Source organism: Sander lucioperca, chromosome 5 (genome assembly GCF_008315115.2).
Source record: "Sander lucioperca isolate FBNREF2018 chromosome 5, SLUC_FBN_1.2, whole genome shotgun sequence".
Classification (NCBI taxonomy): Eukaryota; Metazoa; Chordata; class Actinopteri; order Perciformes; family Percidae; genus Sander; species Sander lucioperca.
Window position 1 is genome coordinate 3,400,832 of NC_050177.1, and position 18,095 is coordinate 3,418,926.

Here is an 18,095-nt window from a genome sequence, read left to right on the forward strand (position 1 = left end):
GCTGGCCACAACAGACTGGTAGAACATCTCCAGCATCTTGCTGCACACGTTGAAGGATCTCAGCTTCCTCAGGAAATAAGAGTCTGCTCATCCCCTTCTTGTAAACAGCAGTGCTGTTGATTTTCCAGTTCAGCCTGTTGTCGATGTTGACACCCAGGTATCTGTACTCCCCAACCATCTCCACGTTTGACTAGGCCTACTTCACTGTCACTCGGTTGTGTAATTTTAGTTAAATAAAACTAGCTGGATGAAGCTGTAATTATGTATATACTTAAGAAATCTAAGAAATCTCCTAATTGGATAGGCTATGATGTATAATGTTAGGATTTTATACAAACCTACAATAGGCCTACAACGTAAATATATTTACCTGGCTGTATACTGAAGTCTGAGTGTGTGCAAGATTTAAATTCATATATATATATATATATTAGGGCTGTCAATCGATTAAAAAAATTAATCTAATTAATTACATACTCTGTAATTAATTAATCGAAATTAATCGCATACATAATTAACGGTGCCTGAACCATTAAAAGATACAATGAAATATTTACTAAAATGTGAGGGGTGTACTCACTTTTGTGAGATACTGTATATACAGTATTGTATACTTCTGAGGTTCCATATAGCCTTGCACTTTATGATTTATTAGTAGCTGAATTAATCTCTTATTTATTTTGAAGATTGGTTAAAGGATGTGTCTGTAAGTGGGTGTATATATATATATATATATATATATATATATATATAACAAATTTGTTTTGTTAATTATTGTTGTGAATCAATAATTAAAGTCAGGAGTTTGCTCCAACTCCTTTGCTGGACATCCAAGCTCTGAGTCAACAAGCCTTTATAAATCAAGCCTGAATCAGATAGGGCAGTGGTTCCCAAACTTTTTTTTTTTTTTAATAATCTATACCACTTTGAAATATTTTTTCATCCAAGCACCCTCTGAACGGCGCAAAAAGATTTTTGGTAGAAAAAAAGCCTATAAAGAGGTCCAACAGTGCTACGCATTCATTAGGCTATAATTATTTTAGGAATTTTGCATACAAAAATATCATGTATCCTGCAATACTGCAAAGTACCCCTAGAGGTAGTACCCATTTGAGAAACACTGATTAGGCGGTCGACCCCCTTATCTAGGCTGAAATTTCCGCTTTATTAACAATACACCTACTGTAATACAGTTATTGTTAATGATACTTAAATGTAAATCATGCTGAGGCGCGTTTCACTGCAGTTAGCATAAATTAACCATTATAATGGAAACGGTCAAATATCATCATGGAACCATTAGACAGCAAAAGAAAGGCTTACCTACCCCCTTGCACGAAACCGAGAAAACGGGTTGTGGGTGGTCCCTCACCGGCTTCTCTCTGATTGGTCCAGCATTCAGCAGTTTTCTTCCTCATCGGTGAGCCCATTCGGGTCGGCTAATGTTGAAGCTGTTTGTAGTGCCTTACCAACGCTGCTCTCACCAGTGAGTACCATACCATAACTTTTAAATTACATTTCGTAGAAGACATTAGCGTGGTGTTGCAGCGTGAGGAGTTTACTGCAGTCAGTGTCTCGCGGGTGACGCAATCCGTGCAGAGGATGTCAGCCTCTCTCATATGGTTTGTTTAGGCAGGCTGCTTTATGTAACGCATTTTGTCACACACCACTGGACCGGGACACGTGTTTTATCTGAGATCCGTCGATGCAGAAACGTTTGCACATAGGTATTTAAGTCAATGATGTATTTTCTGCGCCACTGGATAGAAGACATAGATCTACTGCGTAGGCTACTGTACAGTTTAACAATCAAATCATTCAGCTGCTGGGGGAAATCACAGACCTCACGTTTAACCAACAAATTCAGCTCGGGACCCTGCTTATTAGATTTCCCCTCACATAACTTCCTAATAGCACGATGCCTTACATTAAGCTATGTATGCCATCAGAGTTGTAAGTCCTTTTGAAATGCTGCTGCTGTTGTTTTTAAATGTCTCATACTGTGTAGCTACTTTTTCTTTTTCCAGCACGATGGCAACACTTTCACAGACAAAGGAGCTCTTCCGGAGAGCAGAAGCTGTCTGTTTCGATGTGGACAGCACAGTCATCAAAGAAGAAGGCATAGATGAACTTGCCAAATTTTGTGGTGTGGGGGATGCAGTCACTGAAATGTATGCTGTCAACATCACATTAACATGCACTGAAAAATACACCTTATTTTGATGTCATCACTGGATTTGTTTTAAAATATTATGCAAAATGTTTTTTTTTCTGTTTTCACAATTCAGGACTCGCAAAGCTATGGGCGGCTCAATGACATTTAAAACAGCGCTGACTGAGCGTCTTTCCATCATCCGATGTTCCAGAGAACAAGTGAACAAACTGATAACAGACCACCCACCTCAGCTGACTCCAGGTATCAGGTGAATATGTGAAGATGCCTCTTCTTTTGAGAAATCTCAGCCATTCAGTGGACCTTGAGTTCCACCCAATACATAAGTATTGGTATGCACAGGACATTTGAAAGTACTGTACGTTAATGATTTTCTTCAACTGACCATTTATGGTAACCATCCCTCTGTATAAGGCCAAAGTACTTTTTGATATTTGTGGCCATTAAAAGAGACAAATGGGGGATAAACAAGATAATGTTGTAGAAAAACACCAAAATAGTATTTCTTAAAGCATATTGGTAATTTGTATCTATGGAAGTGGTTTAGGAAAAAAAGCAGCTTGTATAGGCTCCAGACCTTCTAAAACAGAACGAGCATCCAGAGTCAGGATGAGCTGTCTGCACGTATTTAACTATCAAAGGTGCTGGCATGGCAGATCGTTTAGTGGGACTATATACAGCTTCTTCATCAGGCAAATATGAGAGAGCTAGCTTTAATCATATGCATGTATTCAGCATTTAAAGCCTCTCATGCTCATTTGTGCACATGAATAGGTGCTCATTTACAAACATCTAGTTGTAAATGTGTGTGTGTGTGTGTGCATGGTTTATGTACAACACTGCCTGGCCAAGGTTGGTCCAAATTACATTTTACTACTGCCTACTATACAAACTTGTAAGTAAAAACTGCATTTATCTCATTTGAGTGTTGATAAATGGCCATTTCTCTTCATCTAGGGAGCTCGTGGACCGTCTGCACCAGCGCAACATAAAGGTGTTCCTCATCTCAGGCGGCTTCCGCTGCATCGTTGAACACGTGGCCACTCAGCTAAACATTCCTCTGCATCATGTCTACGCCAACCGGCTCAAGTTCTACTTCAATGGTAAGAGCTAGCGGTGACTTTTTTTTTTTTTTTTAAGATTATTTTTAGGCTGGGGCGTATAGGCAATAGCTCACCTGGTTGAGCATGCGCCCCATGTACAGAGGCTCAGTCCTTGCCGCAGGTTCGACTTGAGGCCCTTTGTTACATGTCATTCCCCCTTTCCTGTCTTAAGCTGTTCTATCCATTAAAGGCATAAAATGCCCCCCAAAAATGATCTTTTAAAAAAACAATTGATTATTTTTGGCCTTTTAATGGATAGGACAGTTGAAGACAGGAAAGTGGAGGAGCGAGGGGGATGACATGCAGCAAAGGGCCACAGGTTGGAATTAAACCCCGGGCCGCTGCGGTAAGGACTGAGCCTTCGTACATGGGGCGCACGGTCAACCAGGTGAGCTACCAGGGCCCCCCTAGAAGTGACTTTTCTCTGTTTTCATAAGAGCGGAGCATTGTAAGTGTGTATGAAATCCCTATGAGTGGACTGACGAGGCTTAAATCCTTCTACCTGATATTACATTTTTTTTAGTTTGGTTCAAAGCAGTCTCTGAGATCGCATTCTTTTTTTTTTTAAGATACTTTTTTGGGCATTTTAGGCCTTTATTTTGACAGGACAGCTGAAGACACGAAAGGGGAGAGAGAGGGGGAACGACACGCAGCAAAGGGCCGCAGGTCGGAGTCGAACCTGCGGCCACTGCGTCGAGGCGTAAACCTCTATATGTGGGCGCGCGCTCTACCAACTGAGCTAAACGGGTGTCCCAGATCGCGTTTCTAATCTTTTTCCTTCATCAGTGTCACAACGCTTCTGTCAGCTTGTCGTAGGGCAACGTTCTACATTTCTAAATTCAGTCATGTGTTTTCCAGGAGAGTATGCTGGTTTTGACGAGAGCCAGCCCACAGCTGAGAGTGGTGGAAAAGGAAAGGTCATCAGCATGCTGAAGGAACAATACGGCTTCAAGACTGTGGTGATGATTGGAGATGGAGCCACTGATCTAGAGGCATGCCCTCCCGCCGTAAGTGTTCACATTGTGGCTTAAAACTCTCCCCAGTTTTCAGTTTGCATGTTTGATAGACGGTTATGTATTCTTGAAAACACATTGTGATTAGAGTCTCTTTTGTCCTCAGAGTGCTTTCATTGGATTTGGTGGAAATGTCGTCAGGCAGCAGGTTAAGGAGAGGTCTTTGTGGTTCGTGACAAGTTTCGGGGAGCTGTTAAAGGAACTGGAAGTGATTTAAAGAAGCTAAGAGTACTGTTACTGATTTTAACATTTTATATTTGCGCCTAAGGATGTGCCTCTGATGGTTTGATCCCCTGCACGCACAATTTTCCTTCTACATGTACTCAATAGGTTTTTATAATGAATGGAAATGTTTACAATAGTGAGACCAATTTTACCTTCATGGGGATGTTGTCCTATTGGTTTTTATACTAGAAGATACTAAACAAATAACGGTTTATGTTAAGATTTGAGTGTTTTAGCACTTTTTGCATCAAAAGCCTATAGGTAAGCTAATACAACTCCTGCATCATATGATAAGGTGCAATGAGCAATAGAAATATTTTATTCCTGTATGTATGGACACTAAGAGCTGTAACCATGTCAATGAGTAGTTAAGTCCAGTAAAGAACATCAGCATTAAACATAACATGCTGTCCAAGATGTTGTTTGAACTGCTTTAATTTGTGTTGGCATTCTTGTCCTTCCCTCTACACTGTTCCCAATGAACAAAAAGACAAGATAAACATGCTTCCTTCAACAATGAAATCTGATATTACAATATGCAGCAGCATGACTGCCCACTCAGTCCCAGATTCGCTCAGCCACTGACGGATAACATTTGTTTTCAGAGTTTATCATACATGATAGCTTTGCCTCATTAAAACATGTTGGATAAAAACCATTTTTAAAACCAGGCATGCTGTCTTCACAAGAAAAAAAAAAAGTAGAAGCCAAAGTTACAAACACAGCACCATGAAACTGCAACATTACCATGACAGGGAACCTAGTAGGAACAGCCAGAAAAAAAGCAACTGAAAGGAGTAGTTTAGTTTTGATTTATAATAGACCTCAATTAAATATAAAATTGTCAGGTTTACATTTCTTACCATGTTGTACTTTATCGTCTTCATGACTTGAAACGGAAATACAGTTTTCATGAATATACAGAGGCGTTCTCTCACTTTACTCAGCAATGGCATGGCTTGCTTCAAAGTGCCACTCCTCAGCACACTTAAACATATGTATTCCAAATTTACATTAAATAAATAAATAGCTACTGCACTGTGCAGCAAGCTTCAGCAGCACTATTGTTTCTATCTGTCCTCACACTTAACACACCACACAGCTGCTCGTCTTTTCAAGTAACTTTGGTTGGTTCTAAACTCAGAGAAGAGCTCTGTTCATGGACCAGTTTCAATGTGGCACCAGACGTTGACCATAACACCATCAGGAGGTTCAAATTGGACAAATTTACTCGTCCTGCTCCAGAACCCCCCCCCCCAAAAAAAGAAGTTGTGCCTAGCCGAGGCCTGTAAGGGGTTTTGACGATTTTAATTGCTGATACATGGTAGGCATTGTTGCCTCCTCTGTCCTGGTGACATCTTGAAGTAATAAAGCAAGGACAAGAAAAGAGAAGGGATGTTGTTTGGTAGCGCTGACGGGAGGTCAAAACCATAATAGTGATGCTCTGGATGGATGTAACATTCAAAAGGGGTGCCACTTGATTTCAGCTTCTAGCTCGCCGCTCCTTCACTTCAGCGGGGACGCCTTTGTCGGGATCATAATCCTGGAATCCATATGTTGAATGAGAGGAACTGGAGAAAAGATTTAGAGAGGACTTAGTGTCACAATAGTTTAAAGTCCTTGTGATACTGATCAGGTTCAGCAAGCTCTAAAAGTTCAGTATGTTGTTACTCAAGACAAATGAGATAAAGCCCTTTAAAAAAAAAGTGAAGGAAAAGCCTTTGAAAAGTTTTCAGTCCCACAGCTAGGAGTTTTCATCACCACTTTGTGTTTAGAAAAGGACTCACCTGTGTAGTACACCACCTCGTCCCAGCCCTCCTGCTGCCAGGCGCCATTCCTCGTGTCTTCTCTGGACTGAAGGTCTTTGTAAGCTGCAATCAACAAATCACACATCATAGCACTGCTGATAGTACGTGGAGACGCTGCACACAAAGTCGGAAGCAGTTTAGCTAAATTTTGAGCTGCACGTAACAATTTTTTGGTTTTCAGATTATTCTGTGGAAGTTATAGCAACTGATTTGTCTGGACACTTCAATATGAGGTGACATCTTGTTACCTTAAAGAAAATAATGTTCTTACAATTAAGTTGTTGTGGTAAAAGTTTTAGCAAACAATTGCATATTAAAATGCAAGCAGACAACGAGGAGTCATGTTTGTGTCCACCTGATGAAAGTGCAATATTCAGTCTCCTGCCAGCAACGTTTGGGGCATTATTGCTTCATAAATGACTTAAACAGTCAATTATCAAAACTGTTGTTGATTGGTTTTCTGTGGAACAACTACTGATTTCAGCACCAGCATGATTATCTACATGCTGGCACTGTCAGTATGTCATTTTACATAAAGTTGGTATTTGACCATACCCCAGAGGTGATGAACCATGTAGAGGTTGCCGATCTGTGAGAAAAACCCTCCCACAGCTTCCCTGTTGTGCTGGCGGTATCTGATGGCTCTGGCCCTGCAGACGAGAACAACTTCAGTCACAACGCAGGCCAACAACCACCAGGGCTTCATCTGGCATAACAAGACCAGGCCAACACACATGGGACATTTGACACGTCTTCAAACAAGAATTTCATCAACATCTTTGAATTTATTCTGGACCGTTTTTAATTTACACAATTGGATTTAGTCTGTTTTGTTAACGTAAACTAGACGACAATAGTCTTCCATAGCTGTGATTATCCATTACAACATCACATCCAACCATAAGATGTGACGCCATTACTTACTGTACACACGTTTATGGATCTTAAGCTGGCCCAGTCCATGTGAAATGGTGTGCTGGTGTGAGTGGAATGTTTTAAAGTCATTATGTTTTCCCCCTAAAGCAAACATTATTCAAATCATAATCATTATCTGGACACAAAACTATAAAGCTTCAGTTCTTAATGTTGTTGTAACTTGAAGAAGAAGTTTAAGCCTTCAACTACACAAATTATATTAAAATTGCCTTAAATTGCTTTGCTGGCATAATCGACATGACTGTAGAGGTTTGTTTTAAATACAGGCTGGTTAAAGTAAGCATAAACGCAAAAATAGGAAAAGAATAGTAGCTTTAGGAAAAAATGACCTTGTCCTAGCATGATCTTTTCAATAATGGTGTTTTTCTTGTCCTATGATATTTTTAAATCATGTCCGCTTGAAAAGCCTGGATGCTATTCAAGTGTTGGAAGTTATAGTTACATATAAAACCATGCAGATGACAGTTAGGAACTACCACACGTGTTAACTGGAAAAGGATACAGAAGAGTTTAACAGTATAACGACGTCTCAGAAACACTGGAGTTTATGTGTTACAGCCGACATCACTAACAAAGGGGCAAAACAAGTTGTGAAATGTAACCCAGTGGATTTAAAAGAGAAAAAAAAGAAAAAAAAACAGACAGATATTGACTACAGGGAAATCGGAGAAAAAAACAATAGAAAACTAAGGCGTGTGCAGAAAGCTCACGTCTTGGTTTGTATCAATTGCAATCAACCGCATTGCACAGACTGATAAATGTTGACCTGTCAGCTCGAGGAAAGGGTCATTATACTGAACTATTTGTAGTGTACATATTATTCCACTTGTATTTGAATTTGGCTTGAGAGCATGACAGTTCAGCTTCAAAATAGCGTCTCTCTGTGGAATAGCTCTTATTAATGAAAGCGTGGTGGGGAAGGTTTCATGTAGTGCAACTGTTCTGTAACTACAGTTCAGTGAATCAAATGAATTCAGACTGCCTTACCAGTAATTACCCCACTCGATCATGGTTCCTGGCTGGAAGAAAGAAAACACACTGTTTCCAAACTGCAGATTGATATCACACCTCCTTCTTCTTCTTCTTCTTCTTTCCAGAGTAAAGACATTAACACAAATAAATGGTAGAGACGTAACACAGGTATTTTGTCATTGTGAAGATAAGCTGAAATAACAATTACACCCAAAGGCTTCTATCATTCTCTGGGGCTTAAGACAACAAACGGCCTGCTGTTTCTAAAAATCCGTGGTGAGGGATAATAGCTTGCATTCATCACGTCACAGGGAGCTTGGTCAGATCAGGATGAACGACTTAATGTGCAGCGCATGATGTGTTTCCAGCATTATGTAGGTCTAATGCTGCTGTCAATTTAACCGTTGAGATTACCAATGTAACCTGAGTGTCCATAAGTAGATATAAGTTGTTTATGTTGTTAATGGTGACTGTTTGAGCACCAATCTCATCTTGAATGCTCAAGACACAGGGTCATTGTGGCCGAGGTAATTTAGAGGTCACCCGAGCAAAGCATGGCATATCATCAGTTTAAACGGGAAAACATGACAGAGGACAAGAGAAAGAGCAATGCTGTCTCTTTCTCCTGAAGCCTAAGCCGCTGCAGAGGAACTAGCAAAATAATACTTTATATGCACTGGGGTAGCTCCTAGTGGCGATGACTTGTGATGATGCAAAAGGTGAATGATCAGTCAACTTTCCTTGTACAAAAATGTACAAGACATACTGGTTATTAGCTCAGTCATTTATATCATAATGGAAAAAAATGTTGGTTCTCGGCTGGGAACCTGTTAGAGTAACCGACACAAAGGTTTTTTTTGTTGCTGAAAAGCACTCTTGCAGTGTTTAACAAATACTATTGTTTTATTTTCTGTCTACTCTGTACACATAACAGCCGCTGTATTACATGTGTGTCACTCATCTGTTCCTCTGCCTGATGGTGTTGTATGCTGTATAGATTGTAAAGTCATTTTAGGCAACTGTTATGTGACTTTGGGCCACATACATAAGATGAACTGGACTCGACTTGAAAAGAAAGAGCGCAATATAAGCTGTTTAGTTTCCTTATAAGTTTGCTTATAAAGTTTGATAAATGTTTGGATTGTTGGTGCACTTTCAAACTCACTCCCATCACACACATCTATAGCATAGCTAATGATGAGATAATCTCTCTGGTTTGTTACCCACCCTGAGCTGGTAGGACCTGAGCTCGTAGATGTTGGGGCCCTCTCGGGGAACAGGCTCGTTCCAGAAGCTGAACTCCAGCAGAAGCTGGTTTCTGCGAGACATCAGCATCTTACCCCGCTCCTTCCTGTACGCTGTGAACTCCTGCCAATGGACGGACACCAATCAATAAGCTTTACTTTGACTGATGGCTATACTCTGGTATTAGCACACTTCTAAAGCACTAAACAGGGGAGACACAAACAACATGCACCTGAAGGAGTCTTTACCTGGTTCTGCTTGAGCTTGTTCATCACCTCTGTTAGAGCCGGGTATCCACCTCTGTAACGCCACAGATGAACTGGGAAGTAGAAAACAAATATATCATAGATGCAAAATTACACAAAATACAGAAATGTCAACTAAAGAAGAGGACATACTTTTAATGATCCCTAAGAGGAAATACATTTTTACACTCTGTTGTTGTACACATTACGTACAGGCCCAAAATGCACACGCGCACACACACACACACACACACACACACACACACACGACCTATATATGCACTAATGGAGAGATGTCAGAGTGAGGGGGCTGCCCCATGAACAGGCGCCTTGAGCAGTTGGGGGTTTGGTGCTTGCTCAAGGGCACCTCAGCACTGCCCAGGTGGTGAACTGGCACCTCTCCAGCTACCAGTCCACAGTCCGTACTTGGTCCATAGGGATTTGGTTCCCAAGCCAAGTCCCCACGGACTGAGCTACTGCTGCCGCTAACTGATATAAATAATATAAAAAAACATTCCTCCAGCCCTAAAACGTATAACCTTTGACATAATTCTTCTCACTTTGTGAGAGGGTTGAATAAATACAGAGCAGAAGTTTCCTGAACTGTTCACATCTTTGCAAAAATGACGTATTTTTCCGTTAGCTTTTAACAAGTTAAACTGCATCCTGATAACTGAAGATCATTAGCTGGTAAGACAACAAAGAATTATAAAAAAAAAAGAAAGAAGTGTTTTAGTCTGTACAGGTCATATTAGGTAAGGACACTGAATTATTTGTCATGGATATGTGACTTAATGGTTTATTCTGTTTGTTTAAGTATTATTGAGCCAATAATTCAGCAACAACTAAAGCAACATAATGTAGTTGTGGAATGAGAAGTATAAGAAATCATGACCCTGGAAAAGAGGAATGCCCATATGAGGTAGTACTATAGCTTCTCTAGGTTTAAAAAAAATAAAAAAAAACCTTGACAGGATTAGGGTTGGGCATCGTTAGAATTTTAACAATTCTGATTCCGATTCCGGTTCTTATCGATTCTCGATTTCGATTCTTTGAGAGGTGGAGTTGAAACGGGTCACATGCTTATTTCACAAATAAGAGGAAAGTTTTATTTTGATTCAATGGTGGGTTGCAGTTTTACTGGGCTTCTCAGCGTAAAACAAAGCCACACTAGAGCTCCGCTTACTGTGCTCCAAGGCTGCAACACAACAAGCGCCTGGCCGCTACGGAAACCCAAACTTGCGCATGTTAAATTTGGAACCCATGATCAGATTTGAAACCAAATCCTCCAAACGATTCCAATAAAGAAACGATTCCGATGGAATCCTAATTTTTGAAACTATTCCAAGTAGGAATCGGTTCTCGATGCCCAACCCTAGACAGGATATGTACATAGTACATGCATGCGTATAGATATAGCCTACTAGTACATGCCTGCTGATTTGCAAACTGTGCAGAGCAACTATCACACTGTCGATGTCTGTGTGTTGAAATTAGTAATCCTACCAGCCTGGTCTTGTTCTCCATACCAGGTATTCCAAGTGCCCACCAGCTCACATGGATAGTACTTATCCGCATGGATGGAGGGCAAAACATCCTCACTGTGATGAATGAGAAACACCAACCAAACACTGAAATACACTATAACCACAGGTGCACTTGACTTAAATCTGGATTCAAATTCAAATCCACTTTCAAACAACAACATTTGAATAACAATCAAGTTTTTCTGGTCACATGTATTCTGTCTAATGTTGCAAGTCCAAAATTAGTCCCCAACTACAAATAGACAGCTTCCAGTCATCTAAGGTATGAGCAAGGTTGGTCTGTGAAGGACTGAAGTCATGCCAGTGTGTCAATCACCTCACAAAAATAGACTTAAAAAAAAAAAAGCTTTTTTATTTTTACTCAACAGCGAACTAAGTTGTCCTGGTCTTATACTACTACTGCTGTCACTATTTTTGCTTAAGTATGAGCTAAGCATGCATATAGCATGCAGCATAGACAGTGATATGAAGTAACACTCACCAGAGTTTGTTGTACGCATCCAGGCACTCCGGTTTGACATTATGGACTGGAAAAGAGAGTCATACTTAAGAACAATCTCATCATGACTTCAGGATAAATGGTTTATTTTTAAGTACAAATACTGTGACGTGAACTTACACTGAATTTTGTACAGGTTACTTTCCTCATTTTTGGTCAGTAGGTTGGCATGTGTATCTTTCCTGGGATCAACTTTCCTCACAAACAGTGACTTAAACCAGCTGTCTTGTCCGTTTCTGCTGCTTGATGTTGCAAATCCCCTGCAAACACAGACGAGTCATGATGAACAACAATTGGATGGATAAGAAACTATGACCACTATGATATATCTACAACAAGATTGGCTTCCCAATCTCCTATTTTGATATCTTACTAGATGTTAGATTTAAACACTCACATAAACACATCATCTTTATATGAGACATGCTTCATTGATAGAAATATAAAAAACACTTAATTTCAGGTTAATAGCTGAGCTGTTGTAAAGAAAGATTTTACATGAATACTTCAGTCAAGATACAGACTGGGCTTGGAATGTCAGTACCTCTGATCCATATAGTATACACATTGTGATACAGCAGGTCACAGTATCTAACAGTCAGTGGTGGACAGTAACTACACAAGTACATGTACTCAAGTACTACAATTCAGAGGCAAATATTGTACTTTTTACTCGGCTAAATCTATTTGATACCTTTAGTTACTAGTTAGTTTGCAGATTCAGAATAATACTACAACATATAACGTTAATCAACAAATATGAGATCCCCGGGGGGGAACTACCAAACTGACCTTGAGCGTTTGAGATGCTCACTAACAAAAGATGACAGAAACTGGTATTCTTTCACCTTTACCAGCAAATACACGCAGCTTTAATCATAAATATCCCGGAATAAACTATTTCAAGGTGTAGTTAGCTTTCATGTGAGTTAAAGCTGAAGGCCACTGAGGCTAACGTTACTGGGGCTAGCTTGCCCAAGCTTATCGTCGCCACCACAGAAACCTACTAAAGAAATGGCACAACAGCTGACTGCAAACACTACAGAGATGATTACTGAACATGTACACTGAAGGCTGCCCAAACCTGCTCCACACGACGAGCTGTCCGGCCGACTGGGCCCTGCTTTTAGCCCGACCCAGGCCACCGCTGACTCTGTGAAGGACTCCAGTCGCCATCTTCAACTGTTCTCATGCACACAGAGCAGTTACCATATGTGACCACCAGGTGGCGGTGCAGCACCGCAGCACTGGACCAAAGACAGGAGTGTTGTAGACGCTGGTAGAGGAAGTATTCTGTTAACAACCTTTAACTGTCTCTGATAACAACAAGTTGGTTCTCTTAATACATCCATGGTTACTATATACGTATGTCAAAATATCTAAGTTTAATCAGGAAAATGAACTTAAAATAGCCTATTAGAAGTAAAATTACAAAATGTCCCCTGTGACTGTTATAGCTTATTAGGCTATTACTTATGCACTAATGTAAAAACAGGATTTTACTGTTATAATTGGTTGAGGGAGAGCAAATTGGTATTACTGCAACTAATGATTCTTTTCATTATGGATCCATCTGCTAATTATTTTTCCATTAATCGATTCTTTGGTTTGTAAAAATTCAGAAAATAGTGAGAAATGCGTCACCATTACCCAGAGTCCAAAGTGACACCTTCACAATCGTTGTTTTGTCCAACCAATAGTACAACATTCTACATTAATTAATTACAATTAATTAAAAAGCAAAAGCAGCAAATCCTCTGGAACCATGGAATGTTTTACATGGAAAATAAACGGAAACCATTATCAAACTAGTTGCCAATTAATTTCCTGTAATATAAACTAATCTTTTCAGCTGTACTTACCTTATATATACTGTTGGGTCGTTTCATTTGTAACAAAATTTGTAGAGTAAAAAAAGTATTCAGCAGTGCAGTATTGTTATATTGGATATTAAGGATGGGCGATACCACACTTTTAGGATTCGATACGATACCGATACTTTTTCTTGTATTTTCATCGATACCGATACCGTTAATTTCTTATTGTCAATTTTTGTCAGTAAAAATATTATTACATTTAAGACAAATCACAAGACAAATACAGACCATTTATACAAAATGTATTATGGTCAATACATAATTAAATTAAAATTAAAATAAATAACATAAATATGAATGAAATAAATTAAATATGAACAAAAACATACACATTTTCAGGCCCTTGGCTGTGTCGCTGTCGGCTGTGTCGCACGTTGACGCTCATTCGCTCGTCTCCTGTCACGTGACATGGGCCAGCTCAATACGCCGCCAGGTACAGGGGTGTCCCGGCACATAGTCATTTAAGTAAGTAATCTAAAACAGCTGAAAGTGATGCATACACCCCCAATTATTATTTTTTAGTTTATATCGATATTTTTTTAAGGAAATCAATGCCAAATGAGTAGCGTGAGTATATCGATCTATCGATACCACAGGATCGATACGCCCATCCCTATTGGATATGTGTAAGAGAAAATATGTTATTAATCAAATTACTAAGTAGCCTAAATGGTAAAGTTATAGAAACAAACAATTCACAGTTTTATTTTCACTTTTTCCACATTATTTACACTTTTATTCACAGCAGATATTTGAACGTGTCATAGTATAAATAACAGGTGTTACTAATAACGTTTAGTGTGTTTACATGCACACTAGTACCATGGGTATATCCTGTTATGTTTTGCGCATTTAAACTGCTTCTTGTGGGATCTAGATAAGGCCTTATGCTGGTTTTGAAAAACCCAGATGTGCTACCTGGAGTACCAGGATAGAAAGGATACTGTGGCATGAAACACCTCATCCAGGTTTCTGAATATTCTTAGATGGTACAGAATAGTGGCTGAGATGGTGAGAAATCAAGACACATCAAACAAATCAAGTCAAAAAAGTCAAATCTTTAAGAATTTATAACAAAAACTGGTAATCTTAAAAAGTTTAAAAAAATGTATAAAAGTTAATAAATGTTCAACAGACTCAGATTCTACATTAGCGTTGCTACATTGTTTTCTGACATCAGGACAGTACTTGAAATTCATTACAAGAGTAGCATCTATGCTTAATAGTGACAGAGACCTCTTTCATACATTAGTGAGGAAGAAAACCAGTTAAGTTGCTGCTATTGACTTTTTTTTTTGCAGCAGCAGATGTTTTAACTTGTCACAGTAAGGGAAACACAGGTGTAACTGATATAAATAATGATTGCTCTGTTTTTATTAATAAAGCCATCTATTAGTCAGCACAATAACAGGGCCCTGGAGCTGAAACACACAAGTGCAACCTTTATTGAGGTTATTAATAACATCTGTGCTTTTCCTGCTATGACATGTCGAAATGTCTGAGGTGACAAAAGGCCTATTGTCTCTTGTAGTGGATATCAATCAGGGTCTGGTCCCATACACTGTATGTCTGCAGTGTATCATATCCAACAGTAAAATCATCCTCAGCTGGCATACCTAGAAAGAAAGAAACACAGTGTCTATGGCAGATATGGGGGCCCTGGATATGAAGACGGGTAGAATTCCCTCTCTTAACACAATACAATATCTTTTAATACAACTTAATGGAAATTTCTCTTCAAATACATCTCTGCAGTTCAAAACACTGTAACATTGAACATTAAAAATAATATATAAAACAATAGCAACATAAGCTAAGATGTAAATAGCATCAAATAAAAAAGTACAGCCAAATAAGAATCACTGGTTTGCAAACATCAAGATCCTTTCTAGAAAAGTAGTAAAATTATTAGTGATGATAAAAGTAAGAGTAAATGTAAAATGTTGCATTGTGGTCAAAAAACAATTAAACAGGTGGGGGCGCTACAATTCAATCCATAGCTCATCAACAGCAATTTTAGTGCCTAAGACCACTGTCCAGTTAAATAAACAATATGGACACCATCAGACTCAATGTAACTTTCTTTGACATTGTATGAAACAAATTAGCCCATGCTCAAACTTGTAGCAGCTATATCTACTTCAGAAAACCTATATTGGGTTTGGCAGGTGGCATGGGTGTGACCTTTGCGATTGTGATAGCTCATACAAAAACACAAAAAGATAACTTGAGATTCTTGTGGGGTAATTGGGTCCTTATATTTTCAAATACTGATATGCGGTAAGCAATGGATGTTTTTTTGTGTGCTGTATTCAGGAAGCGCACATCAGAACCAGATGCTCAAGGTTGATGGGGTTGCAACCATGGAGGAATTCAGTACATTTGAGATTGATTTATTATTTGACAAAATGACTATGAAGCTAACAGGGACCGTATTGCAAAAGCCTACTTGGCTTAAGGAGAAAGACTACTTACCACCAGTGGAATTCAGAGACTATGGAGGGATTTGTTTTAAGTTCAAAGACATGAATCATATGGGAGTGTTTTCTCTGTGAAACATTTTTGAATAACTAAAGGCAAAATGTGGATATGTCTGGGAATTCAAAGTATGATCGTACCCACTGAAATGTTGCTCTTTTAGTTAAAAAATGTATAATGGTGGGTCGAAAAACAAACTTTTTCACCACAGTGCATGATTTCACTAGTTTAACCAACATCCACCATTTTGATACGCTGGACTTAATTCCAGTTTTATTTGATTGTATATTTAATAAAAATGACACCTCCTCACCAGCAGCCATGAACAACAGTATTAATGTAATGTCCAGTAGTGTGAGTCCCCTTTTGGAAATCAGCACAGTACAGTTCCTGTAATGTCAGTATTAATCTGAATGGCCTGATCTGTATTTTTAATGAATTTAGTTGTAAGTGGAATACTTTCACAAAGGGCACATTTTATTAATGGAAGAAGTGAGATCAGCTTTTAAGAAAGAACACCAGTTTCACTGCTCCAGTGCATATACCTATGTACCATATGTACCTCATTACTGCTACAGTAAAACATATTTTGTGGGGTCTCATCGCCTTGTTGAGGGAAGTTTTAATACACTTTGTACCTGTTTTTTTTTTTTTTTTTTTTTACATCAGATTCAGGAAATCTGTAAGTTTTAATCTTTGCAAAACGTTAGCAGTGTTTGACAGAGTAGATCCAGTAAGGATGTTAGGCATTAACTGGCTCAGATCCTCATTGAAAATAGTCAGTGTGTTATAATGATAGTTACGTATTGTAACTCCAGATTCTATGAGTATAGGCGTAGCCCTCTAAGGGCTGTTGCTATTGGGTTTATCCCTTTGCGCATGCGCAGTCGTGAAGATTTTCTTTCCCGCCCTAGCGCTCAGCGCGGGCCTCAACTACGTCCGCAGATACTGTATATTACAGGAGTGGAATCGTTGCTCTGCTCCCAACATCAGCATTTTCTTCAGCCAATGTTAGTGGGGCAGGTGGCCCGAACCTTAGAGGGCTACGCCTATACTCATAGAATCTGGAGTTACAATACGTAACTATCGTTTTATTTTGTATAGGCTTCGCTCTCTAAGGGATGTCGCTGTTGGGTTAGGGTGGAGCTGATGTAGTCAATGCCACCTGCGACACAGAGCCCACAAGCAGAACATAGACTAACTTCTCTCCTTATTTGCACTGACAAGTCAATGTATCAAATAATATGTCCCTGTCATGATTATGAATTGGTCTAATACTGATTGTAAGGCCCAAGTCATGATTGTGGGAGTGCATTATTAGTGATAATTGCATGATTAATAATTATGGGATACCCACATTCCTCTCAGCCACCCAGTGCAGGAGGGATGGGCGGTTTGTCGTTGAGTGAGGATAGGACAGAGCAGGGGCGGTTCTACATTGAATTACACCCAGGACGAGATCCCCTTCGAGCGCCCCCCCCCCCTTTGTCTCCCTAAGCAGATAGAAAAGCTACAATTCTCGTTAACAAAGTTTGCATGATGTGCAACGTTTATATAGGCTACTAATGCAATCATACAGTAAAGCATGCTTACGCTTTTATTGTTGTAGTGTTTTGTCCACCACTCAGTTTTTGGCTCAGTTTTATCAAGGGGCAAAGTGTTTTAAGGGGAGTTGTGCTTACCGCAGGTTCTACCCTCACTCCGTCATCTCTGTCCCTCTCCTCCTGAGTCTCCTCACTGTGCATGCCACTGCCACTGCCGCCTGACACCACCACCACTATCATCAGACACGGGAGCTGCTGAAGGTCCTGCTACTGACGAAAACATGTCTTTTTTCTTTTATTTGAGCCGCTTGGGTAACTTTGTTTAATTTTCGCGTTTAGACCATTGACATAAAAGAAAGGTTTAGACTCGTCTTGCTCCGTCTCTGTGTACTTCCGAGTTCTCTTGTCACCTTGTGTTTCTTTCGTGCCG

The 18,095-nt window shown here is 39.5% G+C and overlaps 2 protein-coding genes across 4 annotated transcripts; one reads left to right on the forward strand and one right to left on the reverse strand.

Annotated features, from left to right (window-relative positions):
- Nucleotides 1–1,355: 1,355 nt before the first annotated feature.
- Nucleotides 1,356–5,291, forward strand: psph (phosphoserine phosphatase). Of its 2 annotated transcripts, XM_031297068.2 has the most exons (7): nt 1,418–1,486; nt 1,637–1,727; nt 2,028–2,171; nt 2,289–2,423; nt 3,131–3,276; nt 4,135–4,283; nt 4,396–5,291. In XM_031297068.2, exons 3-7 carry the CDS (start codon nt 2,032–2,034, stop codon nt 4,504–4,506), a joined length of 681 nt encoding a protein of 226 aa, XP_031152928.1. In that variant the 5' UTR covers nt 1,418–1,486; nt 1,637–1,727; nt 2,028–2,031; the 3' UTR covers nt 4,507–5,291. The 2 variants fall into 2 exon arrangements, with proteins under 2 accessions (XP_031152927.1, XP_031152928.1); XM_031297067.2 differs by lacking the exon at nt 1,637–1,727 and having other exon boundaries at nt 1,356–1,486.
- LOC116047994 (protein NipSnap homolog 2) lies at nt 4,934–13,016 on the reverse strand. 2 transcript variants are annotated; one of them, XM_031297065.2, is made up of 10 exons: nt 12,851–13,016; nt 11,887–12,026; nt 11,749–11,794; nt 11,227–11,321; nt 9,724–9,794; nt 9,458–9,598; nt 8,246–8,277; nt 6,878–6,972; nt 6,302–6,385; nt 4,934–6,085 (listed from the first exon to the last, which is right to left on the reverse strand). In XM_031297065.2, the coding sequence occupies exons 1-10, from the start codon at nt 12,940–12,942 to the stop codon at nt 6,021–6,023; spliced, it is 861 nt and encodes a 286-aa protein (XP_031152925.1). In that variant the 5' UTR covers nt 12,943–13,016; the 3' UTR covers nt 4,934–6,020. The 2 variants fall into 2 exon arrangements, with proteins under 2 accessions (XP_031152925.1, XP_035857141.1); XM_036001248.1 differs by having other exon boundaries at nt 11,887–12,029; nt 12,851–13,008.
- Nucleotides 13,017–18,095: the final 5,079 nt, after the last annotated feature.